At 45.5% G+C, this 15,000-nt stretch overlaps 2 protein-coding genes across 2 annotated transcripts in view; both read left to right on the top strand.

Moving 5' to 3' along the window:
- Nucleotides 1-4,596, top strand: part of ing3 (inhibitor of growth family, member 3) — a 34,156-nt gene extending 29,560 nt beyond the window's left edge. Inside the window, exon 13 of the transcript XR_004165484.2 lies at nt 4,558-4,596. The gene's annotated coding sequence lies outside the window, so the exon portion shown is untranslated. The remainder of the gene's footprint in view (nt 1-4,557) is intronic.
- cped1 (cadherin-like and PC-esterase domain containing 1) overlaps nt 1-15,000 on the top strand; it is a 101,433-nt gene that overhangs the window by 17,700 nt on the left and 68,733 nt on the right. The window contains exons 2-4 of the mRNA XM_031583247.2: nt 4,391-4,553; nt 13,128-13,222; nt 14,707-14,788. Of these exons, the coding sequence (XP_031439107.1) occupies nt 4,391-4,553; nt 13,128-13,222; nt 14,707-14,788 (340 nt within the window). The remainder of the gene's footprint in view (nt 1-4,390; nt 4,554-13,127; nt 13,223-14,706; nt 14,789-15,000) is intronic.

Here is a 15,000-nt window from a genome sequence, read left to right as displayed (position 1 = left end):
ACACACACACACACACACTCACACACACATATATATAAACACATATGAAGCCCGTGGTGCAGTGACGAGCAGTCTTTGTGTTTAGGGGACGCTCACAGAAAGATTTTTCTCAGCTCAAACGTTTGACCTTTTGTGTCCGTTAGAATCAGATCAATCCGCGCCCATCATAAAACCTTGTGATTTTCCGGTGCTCTTTCCCATTCCCCCCGCCCCACCCTTCCTCTCTCTTTATCTCTCTCTCCACCCTCACTCTCTCTTTCCCATGCCCTCGCTCCCCCTCTCCCTTTCCTCCTCTCCCTCTCTCCGCCTCTCCCTCCCCCCTCCCTCTATCTCTGTATCTCTATTTTACTCTCTCGTTTTTACAGCACCAAATGACGAAAACAGCAAGTGGTCGCTGTGATTTGCTGTGAGCTGTAGGACTGTATAGCTTATCAGGAACTGTGCATTAAACCTGATAACGTACATCTCCATTCAGCCATGAACACCCCTCTTCCCCTTGTCCAAGATTTACCTTTTTATTACTGAGATGCGTCTCAATATCACCTCCTCTCCCTCTCCCTCTCTCCCTCCCTCTCCCTCTCCCTCGCTCCCCCTCTCCCTCTCTCCCCTCTCCCTCTCCCCTCTCTCCCCTCTCCCTCTCCCTCCCATTAAAGGTGAATCTACTATCTCCTCTGAGGACTTGTTGCTCCATTAGCAACTGATTCAGTTTGCTCAAGTTGATCCTTAACCCCGCATTCTTTGGCAATATGCTCCTTTTGCTTGACACTTTTATCAGCCTATATGGTGGTTGGGAAAATAAGAAAGAGTGAGAGGGAAATAAAGTGAGTGTGTGTATGTGTGTGTATGTGTGTGTATGTGTGTGGGAGAGTAAGAGAGGCAGCAAGGCAGATAGTGTTTGCATGAGTGTGTGTGTTTGTGTTTGTATGGGAGAGTATGTGTATGTGTGTGTGTGTGCCTGTGTTTGTTTGTTTGGGTATGTGTGTGAGAGAGTAAGAGAGGGAGCCAGGCAAATAGTGTGTGTGTGTGTATGTGCATGTGAGTGCATTTATGTGTGTGTGTGCATGCGTGCATGTGTGTGTGCGAGTGTGTGTATGTGTGTTTGTTTGTGTGAGAGAGTAAGAGAGGGAGCAAGACATAGGGAGCAGTAGTGTGTGTGTATGTGTGTGCATATGCATGTATTTGTTTGTGTGTGGTGTGGTGGTGTGTGTGTGTGTGGTGTGTGTGTGTGTTGTGTGTGTGTGTGTGTGTGTGTGTTTGTGTGTATGAGTATAAGTGAGAAACAGAGAGGCTGTGTCTACATACGAGAGAGACAGACAGAGAAAGTTTGTGTGTGTGTGTGTGTGTGTGTGTGTGTACATGAGAGACAGAGATGTTTATTGTTGGTTATTACTCCTAGCCGAGCTCATGCCGTCCAGGCCCGATCTGAGGGCTTTGGTAATGAAATAATAATGTTTGTGTCTTGGCCACGGACTGGCCGCCGGGAAAATGAGCTTGCAGCAGTAATTGCATGTTTTAGATTCGAATCTGGAGCTCGAGGTCCTGTACACAAGGAGAAACTGCAAAGGAAGTGGGAGAAAAGGAGATAAAAAGAGAGAGAGAGGAAGAGAGTGAGACATACAGATAAAGGGAAGGAGTGATACAAACAGATGGATGAAAGGCAATAGAGGGGGAAGGTGTAGACTGAGATAGGGAGAGAGGGAAAGAAAGAGAGGGAGAGGAAGAGAGGGAGAGAGAGAGGAAGAGAGGGAGAGAGAGAGGCCGAAGGGAAAGGAAGAGAGGTGAGATAGGGTAGGGTGTAGGTAGGGATAAAGAGAGTGTTTTAGAAAGAGAGAGTGACAGGGAAAGAGAGGGGGGAGAGCATGAAAGAACAAGGGAGAGGTGGAGGGCAGAGGGAGAGAGAGAGAGAGCATTGGTGCTGGTTTGGAAGGAGGGAGAAAGGCAGAAAGAGAGAGACAGAGAAGAAGTGATAGAGAATCATTGGCACTGGTTTAGAAGGAGGGAAGGAGAAAATTAGGGAGAGAGAGATGAAAGGCGAGGGAGAGAGAGAGGGATGGAGAAGAGAGAGAGCGAGAGAGGCATTTGCGCTGGTGTGGGGCACCGGCGTGTTCTCCACTCTCTGATGTTGGCTGCACTCCCAGATGGAAACATTTACAGCCAGGGAGGAGCAGGCCTCAGAGAGAGAGAGAGAGAGAGAGAGAGGAGAAGAGAGGAAGTAAACAGAAAGAAAAAGAGGAAAAGATGTAGGGAAACAGAGAGAATAAGTCAGGGAAAGAGAGAAAGGGGTTAAAGAAACAGAAAGAAAGAGTGTAAGAGGAAGACGGGTGCAGAGAGATGGATGGATAAAAAAGAAAGGGGAGGAGAAAAAGAGAGAGGGATGAGGAAGGATGGATGCAGGGGACAGGCAAGGGAGAGTCCCAGTTTGGGAATTATTATGGCTGAGCAGAACTACTTATATCTACCCCTCCAGTGTGTGTGTGTGTGTGTGTGTGTGTGTGTGTGTGTGTGTGTGTGTGTGTGTGTGTGTGAGAGAGAGGGGGTGTGTGTGTGTGTGAGCAGAACTACTTGCATCAAATCACTCCCTGAAACCCAAACTATTTCAACAAAGAGAACAAGAGAGTTTGACTGTTTGATTTGATTTTAAGGTCAGAGAGAAGAAATAATGTGAAGCAAGGATGGAGAGAAAAACAGGATAAATGAATTAACATGAAGGACAGAAGCGGAAGGAGGAAAACACAGAAGAAGAGGGAGAGCAGAGTAGTGGAGGCTATTCAGATGTGTGTGCGTGTGTGTTTGTGCGTGTGTGTGCGTGTGTGTGTGTGTTTGTCTGTGTGTTTGTGCGTGTGTTTGTGCGTTTGTGCTTGTGTGTGTGTGAGAGAGCAAGAGATAGAGGAGGGGAGAGCAAGAAAGAGAGAGGGAGAGTTGGAGGGCAGAGCGAGAGAGAGGAAGAAACAGGCCGTGTGTGTCTTTCTGTTTGTGTGTGTGTGTGTCTGAGATGTTGGCCATACCCTCTGAGGTTGATGTTAGCCCACCACCGACCCCAACACACACACTTGCGAACGCACACACACACACACACACACACAGACACACACACAGACAGACACACACACACACACACACACACACACACACACATACACACACACTCACACAACCACACACACACCACACTCACACTCATATTTAGACTCACAGTGAACTCCTGGAGAATTGACACTCCCAGGAGAGGGGGAGGCCTCCCAATGAAACTCATTGTTCAATTCACACATCCTGTCTGCCCAGCCTGTTTATTTTAATCTCTTTGTCTTGTTTGGGTTTGGTCGGATTGCATACACAGATTTGAGGCTGGAAGTGCTGAATTTAATTATTTTGGTGTTCAACAGATGTAGGATCACATCCTGTTGTATCCTGCATTTTGTTATATAATGTTTTTTGTTTAGTTGTGTTTCCTAAAGTCAACTTATGTTGTGATTTGTATTGGCTGTGGAAAGTTTAATACGTTTTTCGTTGTGTGTAACCTGTGCTGTTGTTGTTTGTGTTTACATTCTGCTTCATTCTTGTCTTGTGTTCTGTAGTTGTGTTGTCTTACAGTCACAGTCTGCGTGTGAGAGTGTGAGTGTGTGTGAGCGTGTGTGTATGCGTTTGTGTGCGTGTGCGTGAGTGTGTGCGCGTGCTACGTGCGCGCGCGCGTGTGTGTGTGTGTGTGTCTAATCCAGTGCACTTTTTGTCTGAGTGTGCACTAAAAATATCCTCCTGTGTTTGTACACAGTGCTGTAAATAGAATCAAAGAAGCTGGAACTGAGCTGTACACTATTCCAGCCAAACACGTTGCTTCAGGAGCACGGAAGGGAGGGCTGTAATTGACCTTTAAATCACCTTTAAATGATCTTATTTTGTGGTGTGATGCGTAAAGTTATGTTTTGTGTTTTTGTTGTCAAGCTGAGGGCCTTGAAGTCATGTTGTTATATTCTGCTGCTCTGCTCTACTTCACTGTTACTGTGCATATTAGCTTACTGTGTATATTAGCATCGGCCCTGTTGCCATGTGTGCCACCTGAAACCCCTTTTGTCTGTGCTGGCGGTGTGCTGGTGCCAGTTTTTGGCAGAGGTGCTGGTCTTTTGAAGTCTGTGTGAATTAATCCTGAACTGGTCAGAGTTTAATCTTGGCCCACTCCCACTGCCCCAACCTGACAGCACACAAAGCTAGTTAACGCACTCCCCTCCACTCCATTAGCAGATGCTAATTCTGCCCAGAATGAACCTAATGTGAACCAATATCAGCATATGTAGCCTTGCTGTGTGTTGGCTGGATCTTAAAATATCTCTCTGTCTTTGTCTATCTCTCTCTCCGTCTCTCTCCCTCTTTCTCTTTCTCTTTCTCTCTCTCTTAGAGTTCTAAACGGCAGGCTGGAGTAGCCATTGTGTTGACAGGTCAGCTGGTTTCCACGGCTACTGAGGTCCAGTTGTACCAGAGGGTTTTGCAGCAGCGCGGTTACTGGGTCGACCTGGCACGTTACGCTGAGACCAGCAACACAGTCCGCCAAGACAAGACAGGTAGGTGTGTGTGTGTGTGTGTGTGTGTGTGTGTGTGTGTGTGTGTGTGTGTGTGTGTGTCTGTCTGTATGAGTGTATGTGTGTGTGAGTGTGTGTGCGTGTGTTTGTTTATTTGTTTGGAGTTAGAAATCCCTCTATCAGATTGATTAAACAAACTATGATCAAATTAAGAATGTTTTTACTCTGTCTCTGTACATAGATATAAACACAAGCACACACACTGTGTGTTTGTGTGTGTGAGTCTGTGTGTGTGTGTGTTCACATAATAAGGGCTGAAGAGATGAAAGAGTTTTTACAGTAGCCAACCATCTCTCTTTTCACTCTCCTCTCCGCTGGTAACCAGTGACCTTTGAACTGTGACATCACACTGGGGTCACACACCTGCTGTGTGTGGGGCTCAGCTCATCACTAGGTCTTGCTTTAATTAGTGCTGATCTGATCTGCTCTAAGAATGTAGTTTTACACTGAAGATGAAGTGGCAGGGGGAGCCCTGACACGAACCCTTAGTCATGAGACGCACAGAGACACAGTGTATAGCTTTAACAATAATATATTACACAGAAACATTTAGTGGACATGTTTATCTGCTTACTGCTCAGTTAAATGTGACAGCTGGGGCAGTTGTGTGTCGCTAGGGCATCTGATGTGGCAGATGTTTTACCTCATGTCCTCAGCTGTCGGTCATCATGTCAGTCAGAGCCCTGATTGGCAGTTATGTCAAAGAGGCATGTCCATCAGAGCCATGAATGGCAGGCTGGTCTGAGGGCGTGTCTACAAGGACCTTGATTGGCAGTCTGGTCTGCTGCTGACCACATGCTGACATGATCAAAGACTGCCTCTGGTCGGTAGTTAGGGCAACAGGACCGCCTCTAATGACTTCACCAGGAAAAGGGCGGCAACCTTTGACCTCAGTGACATTACAGATATAGCACAGACTTCCATCATGTGCACACACAGGCTCTCTCTAACACACACACACACACACACACACCACACACACCACACACACCCACACACACACACACACACACACACACAGACCTCAGTGAAATAACAGATATTCTACAGACTTAAACAAATTCAGATACACACACACTATAATTGACACGCACACATACCTCACACATCACTCGCACACATGCATGTACACACACACACACACACACACACACACACACACACACTATAATTGACACGCACACATACCTCACACATCACTCGCACACATGCATGTACACACACAACACACACACAGACACACACACACACACACACTCACAAACAATCATTCCCACACACACAACTCAACACGTGGTAACTCACTCATACACACACACCAAAATAAATCAACTGCTTGTTTGTGTGACACGAGCATGAGGCTCTGTGACTGATAAAGCTCTGGAGAATGACTGTGCCCCCCCCCCCCACCCCAGTAGGTGCTTTAACACAGGGAGGCAGGTGTTTGTGTTATGGGAGTGAGTGGACCATGGAACCATATATAAAGGCACTCACAGCACAGGAAACCGCAACCTTCTATCTGCGTATTCTTTTTGGTTAACGTGCCAAACACTGCCAGTGCCAGCTGAAGGATACAAACATTAATGGCCAATAAATGCATTTTACCAGCATAAATGAGTACACACACACACACACACACACACACACACACACACACACACACACACACACACACAAACATTAACACAGGTACACATACACACACACATACACACAGCTAGCCTGTAGCCCAGTCAGCCCGTATCCCACAATGCTTTGTGGTTTTGGACGTGTTGTCCTCCATCTCCATTCATTCTGTCTCTGCCCAGCCCGTAGAGACGCGCGGCTCATCGCTTTAATCCAGTGACGCCAGGCTGCCTCCTCCTCCTCCTCTTCCTCCTCCTCCCCCTGGCCATCCACACCAAACCAATCGCTACCAGATGTGCAATCTTTTTTTCCCCTTTTTTTTATTTACAAATGTCCTCATTCCTCGTTCTGTGTTCTCTCTCTCAAGTGGCATGTCTCTGTCTCCTTTTAACTCTCTTTGTCTTTGTCTCTTACTCGCTTTTTGTCTGTCTGTCTATTTCCATCTCCGTCTGTCTTTTATTTTCATTATCTTTGTCCTTATCTCTCTCTCTCTATTTACTGTTTACTCTCTCATATCTACTTGTACTCTCTCCTCTCTCCTCTTCTCTCTGTCTCTATTCTCTCCATCCCCTTTGAGTTTGCTTGCTGTCCAGACTTCTCTTCATCTTCATCTCCACCCTCAGGCCTGCACCCCAGACACTGATGAAGAGCATGGTTTCCTATTCTGTAATTGGGGCTGAAGAGTCAGTTAGTGGGTACGCCTTCATTTGTACTCAGATCCCAAATCCAAGATCACAGCTGACTCTGACCTGTACCTGCCCCAGTGCATTCTCTCATATAGCCCATCTCAGTGGGTACGCCTTCATTTTTACTCAGATCCCAGATCAGCAGGTGACTCTGGTCCACATCTGCTCCATATCTGGTCCACATCTGGTCCATATCTGGTCCACATCTGGTCCATATCTGGGCCTTATCTGTCTGATCCAGCTCAAGCCAGATCCAGGTCTTCGTCAGGTTTGTTCTGGGGCTGAGACTGAGAGTACAGTGAAGGAATGTGTGAGTTCTGAAAGTGTGCCTAACAGTTTCCAGTGAGCTTTTTCCCTCTCCCTCTCTTTCCCTCTCTCTCTCTCCCTCTCTTCAAATCAAATCAAATCAAATCAAATCAAATCAAACTTTATTTGTACGGCGCATTTCATACAAGGAAGTAACACAATGCGCCTCACAGTAGGAAAGAAAAGGGGGGGGGGTTACACTTGTAAAAACACACAGATTTTCAAGAGATAAATGAATAAAATAAAATAAACGTACTAACCGCACTGCCACCGTAAAGGACTACTCAGCACGGTCATCGTCAAACTAAGCTGCTGGGGGGGGGGTTACAAACACTTGTAAAGAGACACAGATAAGTAAATAAATAAATAAATGTTACATTAATGTTAAATAAATACATTTTACAAGTTACAAAACACTTATAAAAAGACACAGATTTTGCCAGAGATAAATGAACAGGAAATTACGTACTAACCGCACTGGCACCATAAAGGACTGCTCAGCACAGTTATCGTCAAACTAAGAGACAGCTGCTGGGGGGGGGGGGGACAAATACTTGAAAAGAGACAGAAATAAGTAAATAAATAAATGTTCCATAAATGTTAAATACATTTTACAGTGAGTGATAAGCGAGATCAAAGAGGTATGTCTTAAGTGCATGTTTAAAGGTTTCAACCGTTTCGGCCATTCTTAGGTATTCTGGCAGAGTGTTCCAAAGGTTGGGGGCATAGAAACTAAAAGCTGCTTCCCCATGTCTCTTTGTCCTGGCTTTTGGAACTGTTAGAAGTTCAGTGCCGGAGGACCTCAGGGATCTACTGGGTGTGTACCTTGAGAGCATGTCTGTTATATATTCAGGTGCATGACTATGGAGTGATTTATAGACTAGTAGGAGAACCTTGAAATCTATTCTAAAACTAACAGGTAGCCAGTGCAGTGATTTTAATACTGGTGTGATGTGCGCTCTCCGTCTTGTTTTAGTGAGGACTCGCGCTGCTGCATTCTGTATTGTTTGTAGTTGACTAATGGCTTTTTTTGGTAGACCAGACAAAAGCGAGTTACAGTAGTCTAGCCTGCTCGTGATAAACGCGTGCATCAGTCTTTCGGTGTCAGCCTGAGCGAGAAACGGTTGCACCTTAGCAATGTTTCTTAAGTGATAAAAAGATGTTTTAATTATATTTTTGATATGGGTTTCAAAATTGAGATCTGAGTCAAGTATGACGCCTAGGTTTCTGGCTTGGTGCTTGGTGTTAAGTGCTAGTGTTTTTAAGTGTGCAGTTAGTTTCTCTCTCTCGTTTTTTTCACCAATGACTAATACCTCTGTTTTATCTTGGTTTAGCTGGAGAAAGTTTTGTGACATCCATACATTTATATCAGAAATGCAATTTACCAAACAATCAATAGAGCTGTAGTTGTTGGGTGTTACAGAAATATAGAGCTGGGTGTCATCTGCATAGCTATGATAGTCGATGTTGTGCCTCCTAATTACACTACCAAGGGGTAGCATGTATAGACTGAAAAGTAAGGGCCCTAAAATGGATCCTTGAGGGACCCCACAGGTCATACAAATGTTTTTTGAGCTGTGGTCTCCGAGGGCGACAAAGTATTCCCGGCCAGTTAGATAGGTCCTAAACCAGTTTAGGACCGGACCAGTGAGGCCAACCCAATTTTCAAGTCTATCAATAAGGATATTGTGATCAACAGTATCAAAGGCTGCGCTCAGATCCAGAAGGGCCAAGACAGATAGTTTTTTGGAGTCAGCATTAATCCTGAGATCATTTACAACCTTGACTAATGCCGTTTCTGTGCTATGATTGGAGGAAAACCAGATTGGAAGGTGTCAAATGCACAGTTAGCATCTAGGAAATTATTTAACTGTTTAAAGACAATTTTTTCCAGGATTTTGCTTAGAAAGGGAAGGTTAGAGATGGGTCTAAAATTGTTTAGAACTGAAGAGTCTAAATTGCTTTTCTTCAGGAGGGGTCTCACCAGGGCAGTTTTAAGTTCTGATGGGAAAATACCTGTAAGCAGGGAACAGTTTATAATGGCTAGAATGTCCTTAGACACAGAGTCAAAGATGGTCTTAAAAAATTTGGTGGGAAGGGGATCAAGAGGGCATGTAGACGGCTTCAGTTGTGACACTACTTTGCTCAGCATTTCTATATCAGCCAGTGCAAAAAAGCTCATACTGTTACAGCATGGTGGAAGGGGATCAGAAAACAAGACATTTGGAATTTCTTGAGCAATATTTTTCCTAATGTTCGTTATCTTATCTCTGAAGAATGCTGCAAATTCCTCACATTTGGAGGTGGAAAAGAGACTATCATCTACTTTAGGTGCAGGATTTATAAGGCTGTCTATTGTTGAAAAGAGGACCCTGGAATTGTTAGAATTTGTAGATATCAAATTAGAGAAATGATCCTTCCTAGCATTTCTTATTGCTTTATTAAAGACTGAAAGTTTATCCTTAAAGATATCAAGGTGGACCTGTAGCTTGGTCTTTCTCCATGTACGCTCAGACCTTCTGCAGGATCTCTTAAGTTTAATAATTTCCTCATTTCTCCATGGAGCTTTTTGTTTGGCTAAAACCTTTTTTTGTTTCAATGGTGCTACAGAGTCAAGTGCTGTCCTTAATTTTGTATTTAGAGTAGTTACTAGATCATTAACACATGATGGCCCCGTATCTGGGTTTTTTGCACTAGTTATGTTCATCATTACTTTGAAATTCTCAGCTGCTGCAGAGTTAAGATAGCGTTTCTTAATAAAACATTCAGCACTATTTCTAACTTTAGGTACCAGTGCTGTAAAGAAAATACAAAAGTGGTCAGAAAGAGCAAGGTCACAGATAGACGATATAACAGTTGTAAGACCCTTTGTAATAACTAGATCAAGGGTGTGGCCACGGTTGTGAGTGGGTTCAGTGATGTGTTGTGTAAAGTCCATGGAATTCAAGAGATTCATAAAATCCCGGGCCTTTGAGTCGTTCCCATTATCAACATGTATGTTAAAATCACCAGTGATAATAATCTTATCGTAGTTTGTGTGTATAATGGAGAGTAGTTCTGAAAAGTCTGTTAGAAAAGTGGGACATTGCTTGGGTGGCCTATACACAGTTACTGTCAGAACAGGAGGCTGGCACTTTAGAACTATGGCATGATATTCAAATGAGGCAAAATCATCGAAGGAGATGCTCCTGCAGCACAGGGCATCCGTGGTTATGGTGGCTGTCCCGCCCCCTTTTTTACCTGTTCTAATGGACTGAAAAAAGCTATAATTGGGAGGGGATGCTTCAATAAGAGCTGCAGACCCATTTTTGTTTAGCCAGGTTTCTGTTAAAAACATACAGTCTAATTTACGTTCACATATAAGATCGTTAATGAGAAATGTTTTCCCTGATAGTGACCTAATATTTAGTATTGCCATTGAAATATTTTCTGGATATAGTGGCTCACAGGAAGGAGGAATATGCCGGGGTATAGATAGAATATTTGCTGGGCTTCTATTGTTTCTATTGTATCTATGGCCTTTGTTTTTAACTGTGCGTTGGGTAGAGATTAAAACTGGAATAGGATTATAGGCGCATGCCATAATATTATATGAAGCAGCCTGTTCTGAGGTAGTGGTGTCATATATTGCTCTGTAGAAAACATTGACAGATTCAGATTCATTTTCATAAACAGTGTTATTAGAGTTACTACCTGGGGGGCATGAGTCTGTGATGTTTTCTACAGGATGTCAGTGCCTTAGGGTGGTCTTCATGTTGTCCGACAGCAGACTGGCTCCGATCCGGTTTGGGTGGAGGCCATCATGCTTCAGCAGGCTGGGCCTCTCCCAGAACAGGTCAAAGTTGTTAACACAGTCAATGTCTAATGAAGCGCAGGTCGCTCGCAGCCAGGTGTGGAGGTTGAAAAGTCTTGACCATCTCTCAGCGCCTCTCCGGTAGGTAGGGAGAGGCCCAGAGATGACGATCCGTCTTCCTGTGTCCATGAGGGTAGTGAGGAGGGCTGTGAAGTCTGCCTTCAGGACTTCTGTCTGTCTTGCTCTGATGTCGTTTGTGCCCACATGTACAATTATGGTGCTGACCTTGGTGTAGCCGGCGAGGATGCTTGGGAGTCTACGTTGAATGTCACGGACCCTCGCTCCGGGGAAGCAGTGGACCTTGCAGGGACCGCTTGGTGAAGGGGGGATGTAGACATCTCTGATCATGGAGCTGCCAATGACAAGGGTGGAGGTTGTCATGTCAAGCGGGAGAAGCCGTCTAGGGGATGCTGACTGTGTTGAGGGCCCAGGATGGGAAGCAGGGCGGCGTGGGCGATGCTGGATGTCAGTGTGATGCCGTTGTTTCTCTGGAGCCGGTCTGCGGGGGCGTTGCAGGGCGGGCTGAGGAGGGGTGTCATCAAGCCCAGGGGGCTCCTCCTCATTCATCAGTGTGGTGTAGCGGTTTCCCAGTTTCAGGGGCTGGCCTGGCTCAGTGTGTCGTCCCGACCGCCTTCCATCACGCTTGCTTCTGCCAGCTGTTCTCCATGGCTGGTGAGGAGTGGAGTTCACCGGCAGGGTGGGCTTGGTCCCCACCAGTGGCCAGGGAGCAGTGGTGTGGTCTGGGTTTGTGTTCATGCAGGGCAGAGTGGAATCGAGATGTCCAGTGTGTGTGTGTGTGTGAAGAGGACCCACAGATACAATGGAGTCAATGAACTGCTCATCCAGCTTGATCTGGTAGAGGTTCGCTAACCTGACTTCTAGTTCTACTACCTTCTGTCTGAGCAGGAGGCAGGAGTCGCATCCAGGTGCACCACTGAGGGAAGGCATCGTGGCGATGTCAGATGAGAGGCAAAAACTTGAGTTTATGTGTTTTGTTTGCTACGATGTCGCGGTGACTCGCGGTGAGGTAGTCAAACGTTAAGCTTTAGCTGGTGTTTGCTTGCTAGGCTTGCTAGCTGTTCAGAGTCAGAATGAGAACAGGTAGTGTTAATTTAATTTTAGCGATCTATACAACTCCAAGCTCACAGGAAGAAGCAAAAACCTACTGTTTGTAGGATAAAATTCTTCTTCTGCCTTCTGTTAAAAGAACGACAGCGCCTTCCGCTAACCTGCGAGTTGGCAGTTAAATTAATTGTAGGTGTCTTTCACCGCAAAAAGTTTTTTCCCCTAAGGGTTACCTGGAGATTAAGATGATAGTCCAGCAGAGAAATTCTTAAATACCGATGATGATCCGTCAATAAAGAACGAGAGTCGGGGGTTTAATCCAGTAGAGGTTAAATTCAGTAGAGGTTAAATCCAGCAGAGTTTGTTTTGTTTTTTGAAAACTTTTGAAGATGGCCTCAAATCCTGACGGTGAATGCTTCGATCAAGAACGATAGTCTGAGCTTGAATCTTTTAGAAGATTAAAAATAAAAATTCTCCGGGTTTTTTGGAAGATTAAGAATAGAGAGGAGTAGGCTAATCGGTAGGTAGAAAAATTCGGCAGGTTGCAGCAATTCTAACAAACAGGAAATGACGTCTCAATTAGTCTCAATCCCTCTCTCTCCCTCTCCCTCGCTCTCTCACACACACACACTCTCTCTCTCTCCCTCTCTCTCTCTCACTCTTACTCTCTCTCTCACCCTCTCTCTCACTTTCTCTCTCTCTCTGCCTCAGTCCAGCCTTCACACAGTTATGCAACAGGTAGCAACTCACCCAAAGCACTTTTATTTCCTTTCATAATACCTGGCAGGAACACATACCACTACGTCAGTGTGTGTGTGGTCTCTCTCTCTCTCTCTCTCTCTCTCTCTCTCTCTCTCTCTCTCTCTCTCTCTCTCTCTTCTCTCAGACACACTCATATATATACACGCACATATGTACACAAATACTCTGTATATGTGTGCGCACACAAACACACACTCACACACACACACACACACACACACTATGTCATTATTGCCCTGTGCTGTGCTGTATTCACAGATGGCAGTGGCTGGAATCTGCTGATGTGTCTGAGGGGGTCAGAGAGAGGTTGTCTGCGTAAAATCAGCTTCTCCAGTCTCCATCCAAACCAGAGGGTGAGTACACACACTTACACACACACACACACACACACACACACACACACACACACACACACACACTCACTCCCTCACACATGCTCACACACACACACACCTACAATAATTTACTCACAAACTCACTCCCTCCCTCAAACATGCTCACACACACACACACACACACACACACACACACACACACACACACACACACACTTACACACACACACGTACACACACACGTACACACACACTCACTCCCTCACACATGCTTACACACACACACACACACACCTACAATCATTTACACACACACACACACACACACACACACAACACACAAACACACTTACACACACACATGTACACCACAACACACACACACATATAAACACACGGATTTTATGTTCTAAACCTGAACTGTGTCTTGAAGCAAACACACGTTGCCTTATTTGTGATGTTTATTTAACTTGGTAGCACTGGCCTTATGTGGTAGTAGTCCTGACTACTGAGTAGAGAGCTGGTGTGGAGAATGCTCACACAAACACACACACACACACACACACACACACACACACACACACACACACACACACAGAGCTGGCGTGCAGAATGCTCACACACACACACACACACACACACACACACACACACACACACACACACACAGAGCTGGCGTGCAGAATGGGTGTAATCTCCTGTCTTTGTGTGCAGCCCTCCCCTCCTGCCTTACTGTTCTGCTTATTTCCTGACATTAGACCAAGCGGAAGGACCACTCTGAAATAATATTTACAGTGATGTTTTAGACACACACACACACACACATACACACACACACACACACAGTGATGTTTTAGAGACAGTCTCCACCACAGTTTAGCACAAACAGCCCTGAGGTCCGTGGACTGGAGTGGAACTCACCCCATCCCCCTGTGTCTGTGTCTGTGTCTGTGTGTGTCTGTGTGTGTGTGTGTGTGCGTGTGTGTATGTGTTTGTGTGTGTGTGTGTGTGTGTGTGTGTTTGTGTACGTGTATGTGTGTGTGTGTGTGTGTGTGTTTGTGTGTGTGTTGTGTGTGCACTCACCCCATCCCCCTGTGGGTTCTGTCCATGGCAGAGGGGCTGTGATGTGTTTGCATACCTGCGTTTTCATGAGATGTTAATGTTCCCTCTCTGTCCATCTTCCCTGTGGGTTGACATCCCTCTGCAGGTCAATATTATTCCAATGTGTGTGTGTCTGTGTCTGTGTGCGTGCATGTCCCTGCATATGTGTTTTTGCGTGTAGTGAAATGTTAATGTTCCCTTTCAAGCCCCCTGTGGGTTAGCATCCCTCTGCAGGTCAACATTATTCCTGTGTGTGTGTGTGTGTGTGTGTGTGTGTGTGTGTGGGTGTGCGTGTGCGTGTGCGTGTGTGTGTTTGTGTGTGTGTGTGTGTGTGTGTGAGTGTGTGTTCTGAGATGTTAATAATTCCATCTCCTTCCCTGTGGGTTGATATCCCGCCGCAGATCAACATTATCCCAGCACTTGTGGAAGCCTTCTCAGAAGTGGGAGGAATCTGCAGGTTTCAGACAGACAGGCGATTGGCAGGTGAGTTATGACACAAACAAACAAACAAACAAACAAACAAACAAACTCAGCTCAGCTCAACATCATCATCACAACACGGGTGTTCAGCACCACAACAGAAAAGACCTTAACACCTCAGTACCATGTCACACAACAGCTCAACACGTCCACGTTCAGTATATGAACACACTTCATGCATGAAAAGACCTCAGTGCCATCAAAGCAAAGTAGCT

The sequence above is a fragment of the Clupea harengus genome, chromosome 16, assembly GCF_900700415.2.
Source record: "Clupea harengus chromosome 16, Ch_v2.0.2, whole genome shotgun sequence".
NCBI lineage: Eukaryota > Metazoa > Chordata > Actinopteri > Clupeiformes > Clupeidae > Clupea > Clupea harengus.
Note: the sequence above shows the minus strand (reverse complement) of the source record. Positions and strands in the feature narration are given on the sequence as shown.